The sequence below is a fragment of the Branchiostoma lanceolatum genome, chromosome 11 (assembly GCF_035083965.1).
Source record: "Branchiostoma lanceolatum isolate klBraLanc5 chromosome 11, klBraLanc5.hap2, whole genome shotgun sequence".
Taxonomy (NCBI): domain Eukaryota; kingdom Metazoa; phylum Chordata; class Leptocardii; order Amphioxiformes; family Branchiostomatidae; genus Branchiostoma; species Branchiostoma lanceolatum.
The window spans coordinates 5002855-5025885 of NC_089732.1; the positions used below are offsets into that span (position 1 = coordinate 5002855).

The 23031-nt window shown below is 40.7% G+C and overlaps 2 protein-coding genes across 2 annotated transcripts in view; both read left to right on the top strand.

The window, feature by feature from the left end:
• The window catches only part of LOC136444401 (zinc finger protein GLIS3-like), a 39253-nt gene extending 25698 nt beyond the window's left edge, over positions 1-13555 (top strand). Inside the window, exons 4-10 of the mRNA XM_066441934.1 lie at positions 3318-3479; positions 5280-5390; positions 8106-8292; positions 8672-8825; positions 9243-9397; positions 9849-10061; positions 10422-13555. Of these exons, the coding sequence (XP_066298031.1) occupies positions 3318-3479; positions 5280-5390; positions 8106-8292; positions 8672-8825; positions 9243-9397; positions 9849-10061; positions 10422-10549 (1110 nt within the window). The 3' untranslated portion in view covers positions 10550-13555. The remainder of the gene's footprint in view (positions 1-3317; positions 3480-5279; positions 5391-8105; positions 8293-8671; positions 8826-9242; positions 9398-9848; positions 10062-10421) is intronic.
• Positions 13556-15193: 1638 nt separating this feature from the next.
• On the top strand, positions 15194-22276 carry LOC136444682 (hyccin-like). Its single transcript, XM_066442368.1, has 13 exons — positions 15194-15449; positions 15870-15944; positions 16263-16361; positions 16695-16829; positions 17073-17117; positions 17528-17608; positions 18068-18189; positions 18455-18550; positions 18851-18970; positions 19521-19608; positions 19984-20158; positions 20420-20886; positions 21375-22276. The coding sequence occupies exons 2-13, from the start codon at positions 15888-15890 to the stop codon at positions 21516-21518; spliced, it is 1629 nt and encodes a 542-aa protein (XP_066298465.1). The 5' UTR covers positions 15194-15449; positions 15870-15887; the 3' UTR covers positions 21519-22276.
• The last annotated feature ends 755 nt before the right edge of the window (positions 22277-23031 follow it).

A 23031-nucleotide genomic window follows, 5' to 3' on the forward strand; every position in this document is an offset into this window, starting at 1 on the left:
GTTTTTCAGCTCCAGTAGTTTGAAAGACAGCTGATAATATCTGCATCACTCGTCACATCTGTACATCTGCCCTGTAAACCACTTAGTGCAGAGTGACTTGTGGGGAGAACACCACGGTATGGGCAACTGTACGCTCCCAAACTCACGCCAACAATAACACACCGCACTTTCCCCTAGTACGACGCAGCTTCAGACGTGGTGACTTGTATTGTTTCTTCGCCACGGTGGTTAGTTTCTTACGCCGTGTGACATGACAAGACTGGACTAGCGGATAGATTAACGCTGGGTTTGGCTACGGCAAGTTGTCTCTCTGCTCCTCAGACAATTTAGAGTAGTAAAAGATCAAGATGAGAACAGAGGGCTGGGAGAAAAACTTGTCATTAACAATCTACACCATCGTAGAGGAACTTGTTTTCTTGGTTTGCTGACATCTTAATATAAAAACTTAGCGAGAGGTCAAGATGAAAATAAAGGGCTGGGAGAAAAAAATTGCAGGTGAACGTGTACCTTTATGATGGTTAGAAATGCAGGTAAACAATCTTTAAAGACAAGATCAATCTGTATGACTAGATAAGATAAGAAGATTGCTTCAGGACATTTTGAGTGGCAGCCATCACTCTTCTTTAGTGTCACTAGAATGAGCTGGCAAAACAAATCAATACTAACTATGTACAAATCTGACTATATACACCTGCTTTATTTATTTATTCGTTTGGCATGCATTGTATTTAATTGTGTGTATCAATGTACTTTCCCTATAAAATCTGTTTTCATGTTGATTTTACGGTTCAGCAATATTTGACAAAAAAATCTGAGACTGAAACAAATTAAGTTGGAGTGAACTCAGCTCTGCAATTGTCTGCGAGCTGACCTCTGACCTGGAAGCGTACATGTGCCAGGTTATTGCTGCGCACCTGTTAATGGCATGTTGTTTTTGTGCCCACCCGATTAGTCCTGTGACATCTGCTCTACTCTAAACATTAAAACAAAATCCTTTTGTTGTGGGGATCGAGTGTCACACAAGCAAACGCCTTACATGGTCGTCTTGTTCTCTACAAGGAAATGGCAGGGAGGAAGGGAGGGAGTTTTCTCCAGCGTGTCAAATTGTCTAGAAATGCGAGGAATGGCTGACATACGCATATCATTGCCTCGGTGTATCAGATGTCGGGAGAGTTTTGTCTTGGCCGGGTTTGTCAGGAGGCATTGTTTGGCACTCCAACAAAAGCAACGGAAGTGCACCCAGCGTAATCAATCTGCGCCGGCATCGGTTACCGGGTTTAGAACCACTGACTGTTTATACCTGGCGATCAGCCTACGATCAAACTGGTGCCTCATCTCGGTGCAGCTCCCCGTACCTGGCTCAACGAACCAAGCAGATCGCGTATCATTGCGCGCTTCTTGCGTTACCTGTTTGATAAGATCCTCCCCATAAAAAGACAAGAATACTTCAGGCTTAAGGGCTTCCTCTGCCTTTTGTGTCATGATCCTTCAGGAAAGTTCTGTTTACCTTGCAGTCCACCTTAATCCCTGTGCCGCTCATCTTGACAATGCAACCTTTAGAGACTGCAACGTGTCGGCAGAACATTTCAGTTTAAGCTAGGATTTGGATGAAGTCTAGTCATCTTCTACTTTGTAAATGCCCAGCCTCATATCTATGAATTATTGTCTTAAGTTTATTCTGTTATAATTGTTGTCGTTCCATTTTTTATCTGTCTGGATGTTTTGTCATGAAGTATATCAAAATATACCAAGTTTTGACTTACCTTAAACAAATTTTTCTTTCATAATCCTAACATCTAATAGTAAAGAACCTATAGTATATTCGTGGCTTACAAGTTCATTGGGAGGAAAGTATCAAAATTTCAGATCCTACTCTGCAAAGACTTGTTGAAAGAAATCATTTAGATTCAGATCTAGAGTTTTCCTCAAATCTAAAAAGGAAAAAGTGAAATCCAATTATAACTTTTTTCTCAATTATCCTGTTTACCGACCAACCTGCCAAGTAACAAACCAACCAGAAAAACCAACAATATACATAGCCAGTTTTGACAGAGGTAAAAATGCAAGCAGTGAATAAAGTATGTTTCAAGAACAACTTATTCCCTAGTACTTCACAAGACGAGCTGACAGACGGTGCTAGTATTGAATAATCGTGGTTTGGCTGACCTCTGACCGCAATCTTTCCCCTGGAATGTCGCTTGTCTGTTTTGCCAGTGGTAATGAACTTGGGCACTTCCAGGTTAGTCCAGGTGTGAGTCAAATATTTCCGAGCCACCTCGCAAAAAAATTCTGATTTGGACCACCTGTTTGCTCCTTGTGCTGTTTTTTTTACCTTCTTTAAGAAGGGTTTTCTCTAGACAATTTGCTATGGTGAACAGTAGGCACGTCAATGATTACAATAGGCTATAAAGCTTTACATACATGTACAGTACGTAGTTCGCCAAATCAGTGTCTGATCAATTGCTCACAGCAGCCAAGTCTTCTTATGTCTTGATTACTGCAGGTTGAAAGGTGCAACAAGATGGTCTATTGCCTCGAGGACCTATCTATTCACCTGTTCAATCCTGTGCTATTTGTTTATTAACAAATATATGATAATATCTATTCTTCTTATATCTTGCTCGATGTGGTTTGAAGGGTGCAACAAGGCATTCTCTAAACTGGAGGTTCTGTTATACAAAGATTCACCTGTTGGATTCCTAATATGTAACGTGCAAACTTTATATTGAATATCACTATTCTTTTGATATCTTCCTCCCTGTAGTTTGAAGGCTATAACAAGGTATTCTTTCTACAGTAGAACCTTAAGATTCACCTGTGGTATTAGTTTATTTATGAAATGTACTTAAGTCATGTCTTATGTTTATTACCGCAGTTTGAAGGGTGTAACAAGGCGTTCTCTCAACCATAGAACCTAAAGATTCACCTGTGGTATTTGTTTATTTATGAAATGTACTTAATTCATGTCAATATCTTTATTACTGCAGTTTGACGGGTGTAACAAGGCGTTCTCTCAACCGTAGAACCTTAAGATTCACCTGTGGTATTAGTTTATTTATGAAATGTACTTAATTCATGTCATATCTTTATTACTGCAGTTTGAAGGGTGTAACAAGGCCTCGTCTAATCCCTGTACTATTTGTCTATTTACAAACTCTAATATTCATTTTTTTTGTCTAGATCACTGTAGTTTGAAGGGTGCAGCAAAACGCTCTCTCCACTGGAAAGCCAATTTTAGATCCACCTGTTTAACTGCTGTGCTATCTGAATATCTACAAAATTTAACATCAATACTTGTTATATCTCCGTCCCTGCAGTTTGAAGGGTGTAACAAGGCGTTCTCTCGTCTGGAGAACTTGAAGATCCACCTGCGGTCGCACACGGGGGAGAAGCCGTACCTGTGTCAGCACGCCGGGTGTCAGAAGGCCTTCAGTAACTCGTCGGACCGTGCCAAGCACCAGAGAACGCACCTGGACACGGTAAGTGCAACCCGTCCAGAAATCTTGCGAAATTCCTCGACTTGTGTGTCACCATGCACCCGTCCTGTCTGGTCTTGGATGGTTCTTTTACCCCTGCATTATGGTTCAAGCAGGGCTGTCTCCAGCTTTTGATTTTTTTTCCTTCCCACTCATTGTTTTGGAACCAATGTGTTGACTTGTTAAATTCATCATTTTAAGGTTACGAAGGTAAATTTTCATCAGTTTCATGTCATAAAGTTAACATTTTGGGACAGACAAGGTAAAGAATTTTTCCGTACCAACAAGCAAATTTCCGTCCCGAGACGTCAGGGACGGGTCCTGGAGACAGTCCTGGGTCCAAGCAAATAACATACCAAGCTGCTCTTCTGATGCTTAACTCAATACACTCTCAGGTCTCAGCAGACTTCTCCTTCCATGAGGTTCAGACTTGGAGGATTTGTTTCTTGCATGCATGTTAGTCTTTGTCACCTGTGAGTCTATGCTGATTTGCTAACTAATGATAAAGTTCGCACCTGGACACGGTAAGGCTTCCACACCACCACTGTTCTGCACGTGTGTTCAAACATGTGGCAGGAAATTCTCAGTCAGGAAATGAGGTCTCATGTCTCATCAGCCTTCTTGAAGACAAGACCAAATTATTTCCTTGCTTCTCGGACGTATTAATGGGAAAATCTACCAAGATGACAAAATGAAAACAGAAGGCTGCGAGAAAAAAATGCATCTCCAGACTATATGCACCTGCTGTTACAGTGTGTATTAGAGAACAGACTTTTCCTTCAGACTCTGTTTTCATATTGATATTTTAGTTTAGTATCTTTCAGATCCAAGAGGCAACAAATTGAATTGGTTTGACTTAAACCCAGAATGCCAGACAAACAACCAAACAATATACCATCCCTCAATTTTGATTTTTTTTTCTGTCCCGAAACCACCTGGCAAGGAGCACACATTCGACTCAAATATTTGTTCAGATTTCACAAAATTGCAAAGATGTCAGCCATCCTAATGAACCATTCCCAGAACTATTCTTAGCATCGAGCAGAAAAAAAACAGACCTAGATGTTGCCAGTACAGACAAATTACTAACAGTGAAATAAGGAAATTGCATGAATATCCCAAAGTCTGTTGAAACTGGCATCTTTCGCAATAACACAGCAAACAATGCTAAAAAAAAACAGAACTGAAGCCAAAGTAATAAATTCAAGTTTACTGTTAAAACCAGACGTGAACTTGGATGAGTAGTGGGGTGAGTTGTAGGATGGGAGTGTCATGTTTCTACCTGTAATCTTGAACCAATTATAGGCTGTGTAATCCGTAAATGAGTAGATGTTTCTGTGTTTAACACCACCAGTCTTCAGCTGAACAAGCACGTATACCAGTTCACTTGTGTCTTTCCCGTTGTTTTTCCTAAACCCTCTGTTGCAAATTTAAACATGTCAGTTAGAAAATGGTGTTTTTGTCATCAGTCTTATGATACAGTAAACAATCTTGTAGTAGCTCATTACATAGTTACAACAACAAAAAAATCAATTTTATCCTTGTATCATTTTGATATTTTCCCAGTAATTTTGTAACAAACAAATTAAGTCCATGTCAATAATGTCAAACAATGGGTTTCTAAACTAAATTCAAATTCTTTTGGCAAGAAATCAAAATTGAACAATATCATAATAGCAAACAAAGTACAAATTGTGTTATAATGATAATAAACAAATTTAGTCCTGTCATTGAGATTGTTGTCAACATCCCCACCCTTCATATGGAAGTTGTTACATTGTTTTTTCCTCTCGGCCCCTACAGAAACCGTACGCGTGTCAGATACCGGGGTGTACCAAGCGCTACACGGACCCCAGCTCGCTGCGAAAACACGTCAAGGCGCACACCGCCAAAGAGCAGCAGGCACGGAAGAAGGTAAGGACTGTCTTAAAGGTCAAGTCGGAGCCCTTTCTGAGACTGTTTTTCTCCCAAGGCAGAGGAAAGTCAATGTTTTGTTTCCGGTTACAATCTTGAAAAGAGTAGCGTTGGTAGGTTGGGATTGTTTTTGTTTTGTCAGATTTCAACCAAAGTGATGCAACAAATAAATTGGAGAACATGTTGGAAATAAACGATTTTACAAAATTCTTCAATCTTGAAAAAAGCAGTGTCTTTAGGTTGGGATTGACTTTTCTTTTTAGATTTTGGCCGAAGTGATCAAACTAATATGGTTGCAAGTAGGAGAACATGTTGGAAAACAATTTTACAATGTTTTCGCCACTCAGATGTCAGATCAAAAATTTTATGTCCCTTTCCTGAGGTCAGCCCCGGCCCAAAAAAGGCTAGGGTCTGCAGGTTTTTGCTAGGGTCCGTTCGGTAACCGGAAACACGGCAATTTTCTTCCCAGGCCTTACGACTTTCCTAAACTTAAAGGTCAAGTCTGAGCCCCCTCTGAGACGTATTTGCTCCCGAGAGTGTGTGGGTGTTTTCTGGCAGGAGTTGAGAGGACTGGAGACAGAATAACACCACCTGTTGGATCCTCCCGAGGAAGACTTGAAAAGAGCTGGTTGGAATGAAGCCAGACTGGATTCTATCCTATCAACCACACAACGTGACCATGCATGTAGTAGATTTTCAGAATCTGAGAAAATCATTAGTACTGCAGTACAAGGAAAACAGCAAGGGGGCCTGAGAGACACAAAAATAACTGGATGGAACATTAGAGCTATCTTATACCCAACAACCAAGACCATAGCTTGTTCAGGACATGAAATATAAAAAAAACGGATGTTACACTGCAGTACACGGAAATCTGCAAGGGGGTCAAACTTGGTCAAGATCCAACCACATAACAAATATTTTATCTGTTCAATTCTTCCATGCCATCTTGAGTTATGCTGCGAAACAGCAAACTCTGTTACACAGTAGAAAAAGGCTATCTTGTTGGCAAAAAGTTTCTGCCTTTAGGACATTTTTCTTTCATTTACGGTAGTGTCACAAGTTTCCATGTGCTAACAAAGTTTGGTTAGATGATTCCAAATTAACGGAAATCACCTTTTGTGACTTTAAAAGCCATAATTCCAAGGTAAAAAAGTTACAAGGTCTCTTCTCTCTGCCCTTCTGAAAAATGTAGTCCATCCCTGCACCTGGGTGGTTTTAACCCTAAGGCCTGTGATCATTAATTATGGCTGGGGTAACATCAGGCCTGTGCACCCGGCTAACCCTGTCTTACACAGGCTCTCTCCATCTGTCAACATGTGCCCATGGCCTGCCTACCCTCAGACTCTACCAGCTGAACCCTTCTTAGTCAGTTAATACTGGCTCAGCTAAAGACAAGCTAACTTTAACCTTTTGTGTGACCCTGATTAACCCCAGGACACCTTCGCCCACCCAGGTCATGGCACAAACTTCCAACCTGGAAATCCCTCAAGCTGTATGCAAATTCTGCATCCTTCCTTGTAGCCTGGATGCCAGACTGTTTCCAGGACCTACACAGGCCATCTCCTAAGGCTCTAGGGCCAACATGCCCCCAAGGAAATTTTTCTGCAGGCCCCAGAAAATGCCACAAACTTTCAGTCAGGAAATCCCAGTGTATCTGTGTGTAAATTCTGCATCCTTCCTGGTTAGTTTACGTAAAAACAGTCACTGTGTTTTTTTAGAACAATGGATCAGATGACCTGTTTTGGGACAGGGTATTGGAGCAGATGTGTGTGGTCCGCTTCGTTTGGTTTTACCAAATCCCGTTTATACACTGTAACATACAACAGAGTAATGTCGCACAAGTTGTGGCCTTTTTAGGAATTGCTGTTGTACAAGGCATTTCCCTGTCTATCAGCGCAGGCGACTTGTCCCCCTGACCCCCCTCCCCTCTACATGAACACCTGGAAATCCGCTGTAGCCAGTTCTCAGAGTCAGCCTCTCTTACAACAACCCATGGATCAACCGATCTGGTCCATATACTGTCCTTCACCTTAAATTGAGCAGCAAAACCATTACTTTAAACTGCCATTACCCTAACAAGCAAACTAAATTCCTTGTTGCTAATTACAGTTCTAGAGTTTAGCCATGATTTGTTCCATTCTGAGTGGTTATACCATTAGGATTGCCAACTGATTCCTTTAAATGTCGTTTTCTGTCTGCGTTTTGGGAATCTGTGTGAGGGGAATAATCTGCCGTAGTTTAAGTCACAGGGAGTTTGAAGGTTCCTGTTCCTAATGTTACCAAGCCTTGGGACCGGATGTGGGTTTTGGGAAAACTTAGCTCAATCCTGCCTCAAATCTCAGGCTATTAGTTTTCAGTCTTGGAGGCTTCGGTAGTAAGGTTACTAACAGAGATTTCTACGGTTTTTGAATGGCAGAATTTTCTAGATCTTCTTGTCTTACTGTAGTTAAAAATTCAAACTCTCCTCATGTAAAAGAATATCTTCTAATCGGTTGGTTTTTCATTGTAGTTGCGAGCGAACAACATGGAAGGCGAGCTGTCCTCGGAGGCAGGATTTTTTTCTCCTGTACTTATCCAGCTGCTTTTCAAGGAGTAACTTTTGTATTGTGTATCTTATTACCTGGATGTCTAAAATTCATGGACAATACAGAACATCATTTAGTTAACATGTTTTATCACAAATTCAAACTCACCTTTCGTTTTTTATCGTAGTTACGAGCGAACAACATGGAAGGCGAGCTGTCCTCGGAGGTGATGTTGAGCGAGTGTCTGACAATCCAGCCGATCCACCCCGTGGGGCACGGGGACCGGTCTCCGCTGGGAGGCAGCACGTGCGACAGCTCGCTAGGACACTCCCCCCACTCCTCCATGCCAGGGACGTCCTCAGACATGTACCAAGGTATGCACAAAGTAATTCTTAAATAACAAACAAACAAACAAACAAAGCAAACCGACAAAACATTTTCTGATGGTTTTCAACCTGGCACATATAAAACAGTCAAATCTGCCTAAGAAGACAACTTGGGTAACACGTATGTGGACAGGTGGTCACTATAGGCAGGATTCTTAATGCTTAAATGTGTCAGTAATCTATTAATTGTCCACCAAAAAGCTTATCACATGTTAGAAAAAATCAATTGCATCCTAAGGCTTGAAATATTTTGGATATTTTGATATCTCTTGATATTTCTTGATATTGTAGTTTTGTACAGTATTAGACTGTACTTAGTTAATATGTTATGTACATGAAAGTGACAGATTGTTGTTTGCTTCCCCAGGCATGTACGGAAGCACGCACTCCAGCCGCAGCGGAACTGCGACGGGCGCGTCCAACCACAGCAGCCATCCGTCCCCGGCGAACAACACGCCCGTCCACAGTATGAGTCCGCTGGGCCCACCGCCACAGATGCCGTCCATGGATGAAAGAGAAAGGTGAGAACAAAACTGTATTGCATAAACAGAAAGGTGACTGAGGTAGAATAGAACACTAGAAACTAATCTGACTTCAAAAGTGTGTTGCACCCTAAGACCACACCAATTCTTGCTTCTTACACATTTTAAAGTTCAAATTCAGTTGCTCAAGATGAAAACAGATTGCTGTGAGAAAAACTTGTATTTCAGACTATATGTACCTGCTGTAACCTTGTGTATCAAGGTAAAGACTGTCCACTCAGAGATCATAAATGACTTGGATCTTCTGTGTTAGAATATTTGTTTAGATGTATTTGCAGTTTACCAAATACTCGTTATTTCTTACTGTATATTTAAAGAAATAGGGAAACTTACTTCTTGGCTTAAATTGTACCATTTTGCACCATACTTATACGTTATGTTGTTTTCTCCCCCCAGGGGTATGGGGCACTTCTCCCCCTCCAGTCACCACCCCCCGCACCACCCCCACAGCCAGGCGCGCCGGATGCCGCCGCCCAGCATGCTGCCGCCGCGGAGACCACAGCTTCCCCCACAACCCCCGCCGCAGATACAGGCGTCCATCTTCATACAAGGTCAGGAACTGTTTTTAAATTTTTTTTATTTGATGTCAGGAACTGTTTATTGCTTATTGTTCAAGTTATTGTTACAGTTGTAAATTAAATGTTTTTATATCAAGTGTTAGTCTCTAAGCTCCTCAAGGGAGTGAAGTCATGTTTTCTATTGTGTGTGTGCCTGTCTGTTTGTGTGTGTTTCATTCTCAGTGCTATTTTTTTCTGTGCTAATGGAAGGGTTGCAAAGAAATATGGGTAAGGGGGTGAAGTCTTCCATCTCTGATTACCTTGCTTAAAATGTAATGAATGAATTATTGCTTTTACCTTTGGGAAAAAGTGCTTTCTATTGGAAAACAGATTGATCCAGATGCACTAAAAGGTGGACAGTGTATCTATAGCTTAAAGTCTGACCATTACATGTACAGTGTAAAGTTTCAGTAATGGAATCTCTCCTATCGTCTGTCACTCATAGGTTACCATGGTAACACCAGCCAGTCGTTCCCCACCCACCTGGGCCACGCGCCGGTTCACGGGGAGCCGGAGCGACATTCTCTCCCGCCCGTCCGCCATCACAGCCCGCGGAACCTGATGGCCATCCCCACGTTCGAGGAGACGCTGACGCCGGCCACGGCCACGTTCGACCAGCTTCAGCGGGCTTTCTCCGCACGGTCAGGCATGTCTGGGGGTAAGACTATATTTTCTTGCCGGACAAAAATGGAAAGATACTGTACACCCTGCATATTAGAGCCAGGAAAATTTCTTTAGCTGAGTTAGAGGCCCTTATTCAGATTGTCCAAAGGTTGATTCAGGCAAGTGGCCTTGTAACCCTTGCAGATTTTGCAGTATTCTTTTCTTTTCTTTTTAGAGTAAAATGCAGATGAGTCAAGATTGATTTGAAATAAAGTACGGGAAGGTAGTGATCTAAACAGAAGCCTCCAGAGATTTTGACCGCTTCCCCCGCTGCTTTTGAAATTGAGTATCCTTGGTTGAGGTCTTCTCCCAAGGTAGTGGAATAACATTTGATATTTTCCGTGTGACTCTGCAGGTTATGAGATGCCCGCGACTCCGTCCATCCGAAGCCACGCCTCCGACGAGGGCAGCTTCCTCCAGCTGAACGCAGTGGACCGGTGCTACAGCCGCCAATCAGCCGTCTATGCTGACGGGTCGTCATGACAACAGGAGGAGAGGATTTCGGACTAGCCGGCGCGATTGTTGTGACCGTTTTTTCGTTGTACAGTATCAGAAGAAAGCTGAGAAGTCAGCAGAGACAGAGAATCATGTGTTGCGGATGTGAAATAATAGATCGCTTGTAAGGTTGAAATAACTGTGATTATGTATCGTATTATGTACAGTCAGTGAAATTATGTGTTTTACGCCAATGAATGTGTTTGAGGAAAGAAAACTACACAGAGCTTTTTATCTATCCTCAGGAGAGCAGTAGTAGAAGCCACTCCTTGGCTACACTTAAGGAGAGAATAGGATGTACAGTATTTGCACCCCTTGTGACTTAAAGATAACTTGTGAATGGTTGTCCCAAATTGTTCTTTGGTGTTACTGCCAGCATTTACACCAGACTTGGCTGTAGAGGGGGAATAACAAAAAGTAGCAAGCAAATCTTGGGGCATTCGAAGGCAGCTCCCCAAGAAATTTCAGAAGTTCAAACTACATGTATCCGTAACACTTTTTCATGAGAGGCAAAATTTAACTTGAAACTATTTGAATACACACGATTAGATCTACAAAATTTCCGGACATTTGAAGCAATTTATGTTGGATACCTCTACAAAGCACAAGAAAAGGACATCCTAAATGCCTGTCTGGTGGGAATGCTGGTACCATTAGCCTTACCAGAAGTGCCTTTTGTAGCACAGAGTGAACATGCAGGGATCTCAGAACCTGGGTTTAACTTGGACTGGTCAAGAATAGAAAACTTTGTCCTGTTGCTTGGATTGAAGACTGTATCATGTGCCTCGGGAGTCTCGATGTTTCACATCTTTTTATCTTGAATCAGCGCAAAGTCTTAAGATGCCAACTCTAGCTGTAGAGCTTCAGTTAAGTTTGTGGCACTAAATTATATATTTTTATTACAAAGAGTATTTCAAAAACACCAGAATGGCTTCGCCAAAAAAGTGCCTTAACTTTATGGATATTTTCCAGACTGAAGAATAGATGAACTTTAGAGGTCAACTGGAAGTTTGTGTCGCATCTACATGTATAGGATTTCAGCAGAACTTCACTTAAGTGCACCATGGTAGTATTTGTATGGCCGGTCTTTTATGTTCTTTGTATTGGTTTCATGTTAAGACTTTGTATTTCTGAAGACGTTCTGTTGTAGTGAAGCTTTTACTTCTTTTTCTGTCTTGAAAATCTTTTTTTCATCTGATGAGTAGCATGGAAAATAAATACTCCAATATACTCCAATATTCCTCTAACATTTGTGCCAATGCTGAAATGTTGCTCTCTGTACCCTCAAACAAAACAAAACTGTCTAATTTATTCTTTACTTTCGTTGTCTTGACTTCTCTTTACCTTACTCACCAGTCTAAATCTGTTGTCATTTAGACTTCTTTAGCAGACTTAAGATGTTTTTATGGAGCTAGTTCTTTCTGTGAGCCGTCAACCCAAGAAATCGAAGTCAACTTCTTGAAAGTCACAGAATGATTTCATAGAAGAAATCCTCTTTTGATTTAGCACTTTCAGATGATTTTCTTGAAGGAGCTTCTGACAAGTGGCACCTTAAAGCATGCACAAGGAAGACTTTGTCATTCATGTTCAGGACAGTTTAGACATACTTTTGTGGTACAGAACATTCCAAGATATTCTGTGAGTGTTAGTTTGGTCCACAGATTGTGTTGTTCAAGAAGTATTTGAAAAGACTTACTTTTACTTGGGACATTTTGTCATTATAAGGTAGCAAGATGGAAGTAGTGTGTCAAGAGGTACAAATTTGTGGTAGGATTCTACAGGTCATAGAAGTCCAGAAATCAAGTCCTCAAGAAACTACAGCCGTGTCTTGAAGACACATGAGCAAAGAACGTAAGATTTTTTCCAAGATTACTTATGGTATTTTCAAGATTTAAGTGTATAATACCAGACTCCAATAGATGGCTAAGTTGAACACAAAACTTCACTACAAATATGTAAATATGCCAGCAATTTAAAGGGCGTCCCGGCACGTTTTCGTCTATTGTTTCAGATGATGGATTTCTAAGCATTGTTTTGTTTGATACTCTGGTCTTTGCCTGTGCACGACAGTGCGTTGTAAGATCAACCGTGTGCGCTGAAAACATTTACTCGGTTTGCTTTTATCTAATCATCTGTTTGTTTTTGCTTGACCCATATATATGTTGATGCCAAAAGTGAAAAGGAAAGTTGTTGAAAATACAGATATATTATATATTATGATACTTATGATGTTTGTCCACATGGGGTTTTGCTTACCCTATAGTTGGGTAGTAGAAGCGTACCAAGCTTTAAAAAATGGCTTTTACCTGACCGTAAATCACGAAATATATTCCTACAGAAACTGTAAAACACACTATTGTCGAAGTCTAGTAAAATTAAAAACAAACCTGCAAATACAATGCAGTTTAACACTTGATACAGATGTGGTATCTATATATCATCACTCACAGCCTTGGTCTTACTCAGATGTACCTTGTTGTACTTGAACAAGAACATTGAATATTTATATTCAATAGATCTGTTTTGTGATGGCTGTATTTGTGGTATAGGCTACTCTAATTCTATTTCTTGGTTCTTGGACTTAGAAAAATAATCTAGAACTGAAATTATATTAATATGAGAAGAGGTTCTTTGATTTTAAAGAATAATCTTGAACTGAAATATCAACATTAAAACCTTGATACATAAAGTTACAGCAGGTGTACGAAGTCAGATACAAGTTTTCCTCCCAGCCTTATGTTTCCATGTTGTCATCTTGCTAAATTTTTACATTAAGATGTTCGAAAACCAAGAAAACAAATCGGAGTGGCCTATCAACGTAGAAGGAACCACAGGTATGGTGTGGATTGTTAGTGACTTCGGAATGGAGGAGATTTACAGTAAGACTGTTAAAGTGACAGAAGAGATTATTGTATATACCGTACAGAGACACCAGGTCGATCTTAGATGCTACCCAAGCTGCTTGGCGGAACAAAATAAACCTTGTGCAAAATATTTTCACTTCTCCTGTTTTTCATGTTTCTGAATTGCATATGACTTAACACGACCACAGTATGTCCAAGACAAGATACAAAACAAGGAAGGTCTTCTGCAGTACCAAGTAAAGCTGCAAGATGGCCCATTATCAACCTTGACCTTTGCCTACCCAAGTACCAAATATCATCACAATCCATCCAGAGGTTCTTAGTTATGCTGGCCACAAATATGTGGAAACACAAACAGACACACAGAAACAAACACATGCAGACACAGGAAACAATACATACCTTTCCATGGAAGTAATAACAGTACTACATAAACTGAAAGACAGATATGATAGTAGTGTCTGATGGTCTACATCTTCCCCGGCCTTTCAAACGACTGTAAAAGTCTGATTGTATCTTCCTCTGGTTCAACCACCTGTTAACGAGATGCTAACATGTCATGCTCCAGACCTATAGTACATTGAGGCCCTCTAGCAGGAGTACATATAAATGCATCATGGTACATGAATGGTCTCCCAGTCAGAATTACGTTTGCCAAACATCAATAAAAAACGTTTCCTTATCCATTTGATCTAAAGGTAACAGTAGTGGCCATCTGTCTGAATACACAGAGCTACGGTAGCTAAAATGGCGGTCCGACTAACAAGAACAGCGAAATAAATGCTGTAAAACACACATCCAAATGGTAGCTCTAAAGCTGGCACAAAACTGTTTCATTACTGCTCAGGTCGACCTGTTTTCACTCTTGTTTCCAGCCGTCTCCTATGGAAACCTGTACTATATAGGATTAGCGCGACCTTGGCGCATTCGGCACGGTTCAAAAGAGACGCCATACGGCTGACTAAAGTACTGCAACTAAAGCTCCTAGCAAACACCGTTATTTTTCAGGTACAGTGACCCACAGTGACGATACAACTATATTACCCAAGCACAAACGTTCTCTTTTAAACGAAAATTATCAATTACATCATTATCATTGCGTTTTAAGGCCCCTTAGAGCGCGCGACAATCGGCTATACCGTGCGGTATGGCCACTATGTGGATAATCAGGACACAAAAGCTTTTCCAAAAGACCCCGGATGCAAAGATTAAAGGTTAAACTTTTGATATCCTGATTATCAAAATGATATCATCCGGAACAATATAATAGACTGTCGATCTAAAGCCACTTTTCAATCAGAAGAAGGGTTATCTCCTGAAAGAGAAGACATAGAAGCTAGTTGGCCACACCATGCCTCTTCTGAAACTAGACAACCATCTAACCCTCAAGCAGATGCAGTGGATGCTATCTGAAACGCCGGACCGTGTACAGAATCTACCCAGTTGCCTTCTTCTTCTCTGGTACTGCTTGAGTAGTCTGTATAACGCAAACTCCAGCTGTCCGGGGGATCCTGTCCCCTCCCCGCGGAGTTTGTGCTCGACTAGCTCTAAGCCAGGAGAACTGTTATCAAAAATAGTAACACCAATCAGAGGCCAGGATTTCAGCCAGGTCCCCATTGCCAGCTAGTTAGCCTTTGGTTACAGGGCGGCAAGCCGTTACAGGCGCTTGATTGAGTCCAGGCTACTGCTTGAGTAACTTTTGTATTGAGTATCACACGCACATACCGTCATACGGTAATACCAACAACATTCCTCCTGATGAAAAAAACAATAATATAGATCATGCACGTGATAAACTGTTCAGCGTGTTCAACCATTTTTGTGACCTTCGTGATCACTTGGATTTACATTTCTTAGGCTGCAGTACTGAAGTCAGCCACAGAGTGTCTCTTTTGAACTGTGCGGTGTCAGGCATCGATAAACGGTTTGAACCTAAACCGCTAGGTGGCGCTGCTGACCAGTCATCAGGGTGCGACAAGGAAGTAAAGGTCACGGGGGAACCTACCCGGCCAGCCTGCATCCAGGTGAGCTGATGAGGTGAGAACCCCACTTGTAGTCCTCTGTGTCCCTCCTGAGCGAGAAGTTTAAGGCCAGGACTGCCGTGAAATCGTAGAAGTTCATGGATAACGTAAACTGCTGCCGTATTCCAGTGCGTGTTGGTGGAAGGGACGTGGGAGGGGGGCGTGGATGTTTCGGTGGAAATGTTTGGTGAAATTCTGAGGTTAGAGCAGGGGTAAAGTCATTGATCTGACCACTCGAATCTGCTATAAAATCATCGTCATAAAATACTCTCAGTTGAGGGATCGAAATTTTCATTTTCCCCCACTGTTAATCTTCAATGGAAATCAAATTGGAACCAATACATAAAAAACGTTGTGCAATATAAACAAATGTAACAGAGTGTTATCAGTAGCTAATTTTGCAGTGTTGTGTTTCCTTTCCAGAGAAAACTGTCCTGCATCATGGTTGCCATGGAGACAGTGTCAAAGGTCATCAAGTCCTGGCTTGTAGAGTACAAGGTTAGAAGCTACTAATATCATTTCGTACATTATTTTTTCTCCATATCAAACTTCAAAGCAGGTCATGCAATGTAATTGCTCGGAAAAGTGATTTATCAAACTTCTATGTTAGTAAGCGTTAATTCTTCTGATGTCATCCTCAATAATCCCACTCGTAGATTTGAGTGCACATATGCAGTGTCACAGGGGATCCCTGGCTTGTAAACAGTTCTCGTCTCGACATTGTCTAGATTTTTATAACAAGAATCTTATGCCTGAAGCTCCCTCATACTCAATATACTACAATAAAAACAGCTTCTATCTTTGGACCTTTTCCAGTCGGTGGTGAGCCTCCAGGACGGAGAGTACGTCTCCAAACTGCACAACAACAAGGAGCTGACGGCAGCGCTGTACAAGCTGCTGCACCAGGAGAGTGAGGTCTGTTCACTTTCCTACAGTCCTGAATTATTAGTTCAACACTTCTTTTCAACATTAATCAAGCACATTTCTAGTAGATGTTGGCCTCTAGTAAGTAAGTAAGGGAAAACACAGTATGATACAATACAAATTTAAGTACAAGCTGAATACAGCATGAAACATATGACATACAATATATGACAGTTCATACTCATAGAAATACTATCCAGCTTGAAACATTATGCATCATGGATCAACTTGTTTTTCTATATACATTTGTAATGGGACAGTTGTGTTTTTGCCACTACTTCCCCTTGACATTGTAGTTAAACCTACTGTCTTGTTCCCATGCAGCTGTTGAACGAAGTGTGTCCCCAACTCTTCGACTATTTCCGGAGCGGAGACAAAGGGCTGTACCAGTTCACCCTGCAGTTCACCCCTGCACTCATCGGTCACTATCTACTCAGCCTGGCCAACAAGGACAGGACGGTCAGTATTCCTTACCCTTCTCCCTGATGCCTAACCCCAAAATTGATATAGATTTGGTGCCAAATGGCTACCATAGCATGTCAAACGTTACCAATTCAGCCATACTGATTCTATTTATTGGTTTGTTTGAAAAGATAACCAAAAAGATAGCAGAAATATCATAGCATGTTCAGATGACTAACTGTTTTGTTGGCAATGTCAGTGTTTTGTATTTGATTGATCATGTTCATATTGTCCATACAGATGAGTGGAAGGGTGGAGGCTCTTCTTCTGGGAATGTACAACTTGGTAAGTAACTAGAAAAATTTAGCTGAATTGTCTCAGAGTCAGTGATTTTGGGAGGTTGGGGGTGCAGTGTCCTTGGCTTCCAGGCTGTGCATTCTAGGATAGATTTGTTTCTGACCATCTCTCTAATGACTTTGTTCCTAACCCTGTGTGTCTTTGTCTCAGGCAATTGTCAGTTTGAACATTTCTTTACTCACAAGAAGCTTAAATTGGCCTTCAGGGCGCTTTTCATTGACATAATGAGGGAAGAGTTAGGGGTTACACAAAATAGAACAAAGGTACAGATTACATTGTTAAAGTCCCAGTAAATCTACAAATATATAGAGAGGGATCATTACATAGTATCACAGACTGTGTACGAGAAAACTTTGATATGCTACTGTCTATCCTGATGAAACTATTCCCTCTTGTAGGAGGCTGTTGACTCCGGAGGACAGCCCACCAGTAAAGTCTTCACTGTCCCAACCATGGCCAAACCTTCTCTGTACCATGAGGTAAGTAACAGATCAACTTCCTGACACGACTCTAGTAGCATAAACAGTGGGGATGCATCCATTCAGAGGTATTCATCTATTATATGGTATTACGCCGACACAGAAGTCGTGCAATTTTTGAGTAGGATTTTAAGCAGAAGGGACCATGTTACTCAACCCAAGAATCTCAACCATAGCAGTTGGGGTGCCTTAGTAAGGGTAATAGATAAGCTTTCCAATGATATATAATACAAGGGAGATATGGAGAAAAATCAAGTTTGAAAACTTTTTGTGTATCAAGTTGGAAACTTTTTGTGTTAGGTTTGTGTGTATCAAGTTTCCAAACATTTTGTGTTAGGTTTATGTATAGACAACTTCTCTAGCATTTTAGGTAAATGCACTGGAAAAACTGTTAGATTTAGCAGTGAATTCTAAATCCTACATGTTGTGAACCTTTTGCTGTATCTTGTTCTTTACAAGCCTGTAAACCTGGCATCCATGGCGCTGACAGAGACTGCACTATCCAGACATGAACAACAGGAGGTCCACGCTACACTTTCTGCACCCCACCCCTACCTGGAGGCTGTTACAGCTCATAACAGGTACATTCACCCCTGTAAAAATTGTTACAGAGCTGAGAATCAGAGAAATGATAGATCTGCATATATGTTACGGTGCTTGTTATTGTGCATGTATGAGGATAACACCATTTTGTTTGGAAATATTAAGCTATGTTAATCTTAATTACTATCTACATCTATAGTATGCTAGGTACCACTGTTGATTATGTGACAGTGTATATATATATATATCATTCATTTACCATCTTGCTTTTAAAGACAAAAATCATGTCTTTTTCCTACCCAGGCTTAGCATGCTGACCTATGTGCTGAGCAGGTACAATGCAGATATCGTCAACATGCCCTCTGACTCCAAACTCTCACTCTGCCAAGTCGCATCAAGGTACTGATACTTTTATCAAAACTTCAAACATAACATGAACCACTAAGTCTTGGTTCTTGTAGCTTTTTTCTCTGCCTGTTGTCTATTTGTCCATTTTTATGATACATGTATTTTCCCCATGTATTTTGACAACAAGTTCCATTCTACTTACGGTTCTCGGAAACTACAAATTTTTTAACACATCAATCCTTGGTTGATGACTTTGGTACTTGAAGGCATGACTATTTCTTGTCCTTTTCAGAGCTGGTATTAGACATCTATCAGTACATGGTTTGACGTAACCTCGCCTTTACCTTTCAGACTGAGTGCTAACAAGATCAGAGGCAGCCACCCCTCCTGTAGTGAGGACGGCCCTGATCCCAGAGTTCCTCTGTCGTCTGCTTTCCTGGTGGAGATTCTGGCTGGACTGTACCAGACACTGTGAGTCTCAGTTTAGCTGAGATTTCTGTTAGTTCAGATGTACACTAATACTGTCATTGTTGTTGAACAGAATCAGAAGATGCTTTACTTTGGTATGTTGATGAAGGTTAGACATAAGGTAATATGAAGATCCTCAATACAAACTTACTACTGTAACAGCAACTTGATAAATTTTGTAAATGGTTAGATGTTGCAGATGCTGTTGTACAGTCTTTAAGTGTTTGTTTCAAAAATTGTTATTTTTTTTTAGTCTAAGGAAGAAGTGGTCAAATTTCTGGAAAGTTTCCAATTGGGCATGTTGTTTAGATTATTTCATCCATCACTGGAACACAGTGTTACAGAAAGTACTTTTGATGGAAGATATTGTGTTTTTCCTCATATATGGCATCTGTAGTCAAGATATATTTGAAATGTAGATGACATTCGATTTGTTACTTCATCATGAAAGAATATCATGCATCTTCATTCAGTGTTTGATGAACATAGACTACCTGTAAGCTTATTTTGAATTTTCTGTTAAAAAGATGATTGTCTCTAAAATGTGCAACAGGTACACTGGCCATTCTGCGGCAGCTCGACAGGCTGTGGAAGATGTACACCAGAGGGCCAGATATGAACTCTTCCCAGAGGCAATCATGGTAGGCATATTAATGGACATTTCAAATTGTCATTTGTTGTCATTTGAATATGGGGGATGGATCTTGTACTGTCATTGTGGTATTAGACATGCAGAATTCTGTGAATTTAGACTGTCGTATAAAGTTATGAAGGTGTGATCAGTTCTCTCAATGGTTTTGAAAGTACATGTGTTTGTACTACACTGTATCAGAGCAATCTTTTTCTGTTCAGAATTGTACAACATACCATTGTATTGTAAGATTTTCACAATTACCAAGAATCTGAAGGTTCTAGGTTCAAATCCGTAGCAGGCCCAATGTTGTACCCTTGGGAAAGGCACTTTACACCCTGGTGGAATTATGTTAGTAGATGGTAATAACTATATCGTTTTGTAGATGAGTAACGCCATCTTGGCGTCGCTGAAGAGAGAGACTCCGTGTCCCGATACCCCGCTGGTCACGACCATCGCCCGTCCTCCGTCGTCCCCCCAGCTCCCGCGTACAAGCTCGCCGGCACGAGTCACCTCAGGGAACCTCCGCAAGTACAGCATTCGCCGGAAACCCATAGAAGGTACTCTTGGTTTATTTGTTAATTACGAACATTGTTGTATAGGTACTTTATCTAGATATCTAGAAAATCAACACAATTAGGGTGTACAATGTTTTATACTGTACTTCTGCCAGTTGAATTTTTTGTGTAAATTTCTTTTAAATTCTGTAGTGTGGAAGTAAGATGTAAAAGTTTACCACTACCACCTCCAGTGTCACTTATTTTTGAAACCAGTTGTTCCGACATGTATCTACATTACAAAAAATCCTTAATATTTTTCAGATGTTCTTGATGACAAACTGCAGACTAATGTGACGGTAGACGGACGCGTCAGCAGCAACCCCAACACTGCAAGTCCTGGCAAGAAGGGGAAAACCGACAAGGGATCCATAGAAAGAAAAGGCAGCGACAAGACAAACGATAAGAAAACAGACGACACAGCAAAAGCATCCAAGAAGGACAAAGACGGGAAAGGCGAAAAGGAGACAGAGTCGTCATCGTCTCAGAGAGTTGTTTTTAAAGACATTCTAAAAAGAGCTGAAAGTAAAGTACAAGCGATGACGTCTTCTAAGGAAGAGAGGAAGCTGGAAGACGTAAAGATTGAGGTAGAAGGAGTGGAGAGTGAGGGAGGGAATGAGAAGGTTGGGGAGGAGAAAGGTGCAATGGAAATGGAAATAATGAGTAGTGCAACTGTCCAGGGCCAGGAGGAAACATCGACTGCTACTGAACAACAACAACAACATCATCAGGTAAATTGCTAGGTTTTTGTAGTTTGTGTCATAAAATCATGTAGTTACAAACTTTGAAAGTCAAGAATTTAGCATAATATTTAGTTTCAGTTTGCAGTGTTTATAATGATTAGATTACCAGTTGTTGAGAAAAGTCACAAACACTTATTAGCTTGTTGCTAGCTATCTTTGAAGATATTTTTAGTTGAATAAAGTGTTGATAACATGAACCTCCATTAACATTAATCTGCCGGGTTACTTAAATCTGCCATGTTGAAAACAGTGGGTTTGAGAGATCTCTAGTGCAACACCCCCCAGGTAAGCACAGTTTAGATATACAGGAGTGCATCATACTAGGGGACATTGGGTTGGTGATCTGTTTGGATGTATCTTGTCAGGGTGGCAGAATTATGTACCCTGGTGGAATTACATGTATGTTAGTAGATGTTACATTCATCACAAGTGAAATGTCAAAACCTAACCTCTTAATGATTGCTTTACATCTGCAGAAGGCTAACCAGGGCAAGCCTGCCATCAAGCCGGCCAGCCATTCCAGACAGCTGGTCTCCTCCCCCACCAAGACCCCGCCACACTCTCCTCATCTCTTCGCACAAATCAACGAGTTCATTGACTCTGAAGATGTCAGTAATTAATTAATTGACGATGTGTAAAACTAATGTATACATAGTCATTTTCTTTCAAGATGGTCAGTACAGTCAAACCTGTGTATAATGACCATTCAAGGGACTTGGAGAAAACGGTCACAATAGACAGTAGACATTGCAAAAAAGTGGCCACAATGGTCAGATGGTCATTATGTAGAGGTGGTGACTAAAACAGGTTTGACTGTATGTCAATACCCAGGTGGTCCTTATACAGAGGTGGTAACTTGTACAGGTTTGACTGTATATCAATGGCTAGGTGATCCATATGTAGAGGTGGCAATCAGGTAGTCCTTATGTAAAGGTAATCACTAGTAGTAGTAGTACGGGTTTGACTGTACGTCTACTTGCAAATACAACATGTACAATGAATTTGTGGAGTCTTTGCAAAATTAAGCGGACTGTACACTGTAAATACATGTATTTGATATATCAGCCATGATTATGGTAATCATAATCACCATGTTGTGTGGAAATATGTAAACTATATGGTAAGCATTCCATTTTTCGAGGCAATGTTATTGTTTTTCTGTCATTCTATATGCCTTGATAGATCTTTTTATCAACCAGCATATACTGTAATATGATAATGTATTGTAATATGATATTCTTTTATTTATTAGAATTGCAATACTACCTGGTTAATCCCTAGGCTAGGCACCGGGACACATGTACAGAATTCCATTGAATATGACATAGGATATGATATGGAGTAAAATTAAATTGTCTTGAATATTGTGTAATGTGAACATGATATATGTGGCATTATTTGCTCAACTGTGTAGGCTGATCGCACTTCACAGTCATTGTGCTGTTTGTTGAACCTGAAAGAGTCATAATGACATGACTGTAATTCAAATCTGGGGATATCCTGTGGCTCATCTGATAGCAGCCTCACAGTTCAGCTCCAGTTTCCAATTAGTTGGGGCCAGGACATCTCGGTTGGAGCTGCACTGTATTTCGAAAGGGACATGAAATTAGGGTCCCATGTTTGACGAGGTGCCCTGATACAGAAACTTGCTGCCCTATAGTAGGTGCCACTTAAGGCACTACAAGGGTCTGAATGAACGAACGAAAGAACACACAATACTTGCATCATAGTCACAATGGTGTAAATTTGAACACACTGTGCAATCTCCTTTTCAAATGTGAATTTAGAATAAAGAGAAAAGCTGCAAAGACTAAGTAAATGTGCTGAGCAGTATTGCAGTGTGTAGAGTAAATCATGTAATGAAAAATGCATAAGTGTGATTTAAAAATCAATTGCCTACGTGCTCAGGCCAGAAACTTAAAAATCAATTAAGGTAACCTAATTAAAAGTTAATGTGTATAGAGCGGCACCCATCTCCATTTCCCTAGTCTTTCCCTAGTCTACAGCAGCTAGTGTGTTTGATTTCCGTACTCTTTCACATAGACTAGAGGTCAGAAGAGATGACAACATGTTCATATTTATGGATTTTCAATCAACAATACAATTAGCATCGGGTCTCCCCTATATGCGGAG

What these genes read in the sequence shown, in the direction of transcription:
- LOC136444682 (XM_066442368.1), top strand. Translation starts at nt 15,888, where the DNA reads ATGGTTGCCATGGAGACAGTGTCAAAGGTCATCAAGTCCTGGCTTGTA. An exon ending in TGCTGCACCAGGAGAGTGAG is followed by an intron (nt 16,362 to 16,694) that starts GTCTGTTCACTT and finishes GTTCCCATGCAG; the next exon opens with CTGTTGAACGAAGTGTGTCC. An exon ending in CTCTGCCAAGTCGCATCAAG is followed by an intron (nt 18,551 to 18,850) that starts GTACTGATACTT and finishes TTTACCTTTCAG; the next exon opens with ACTGAGTGCTAACAAGATCA.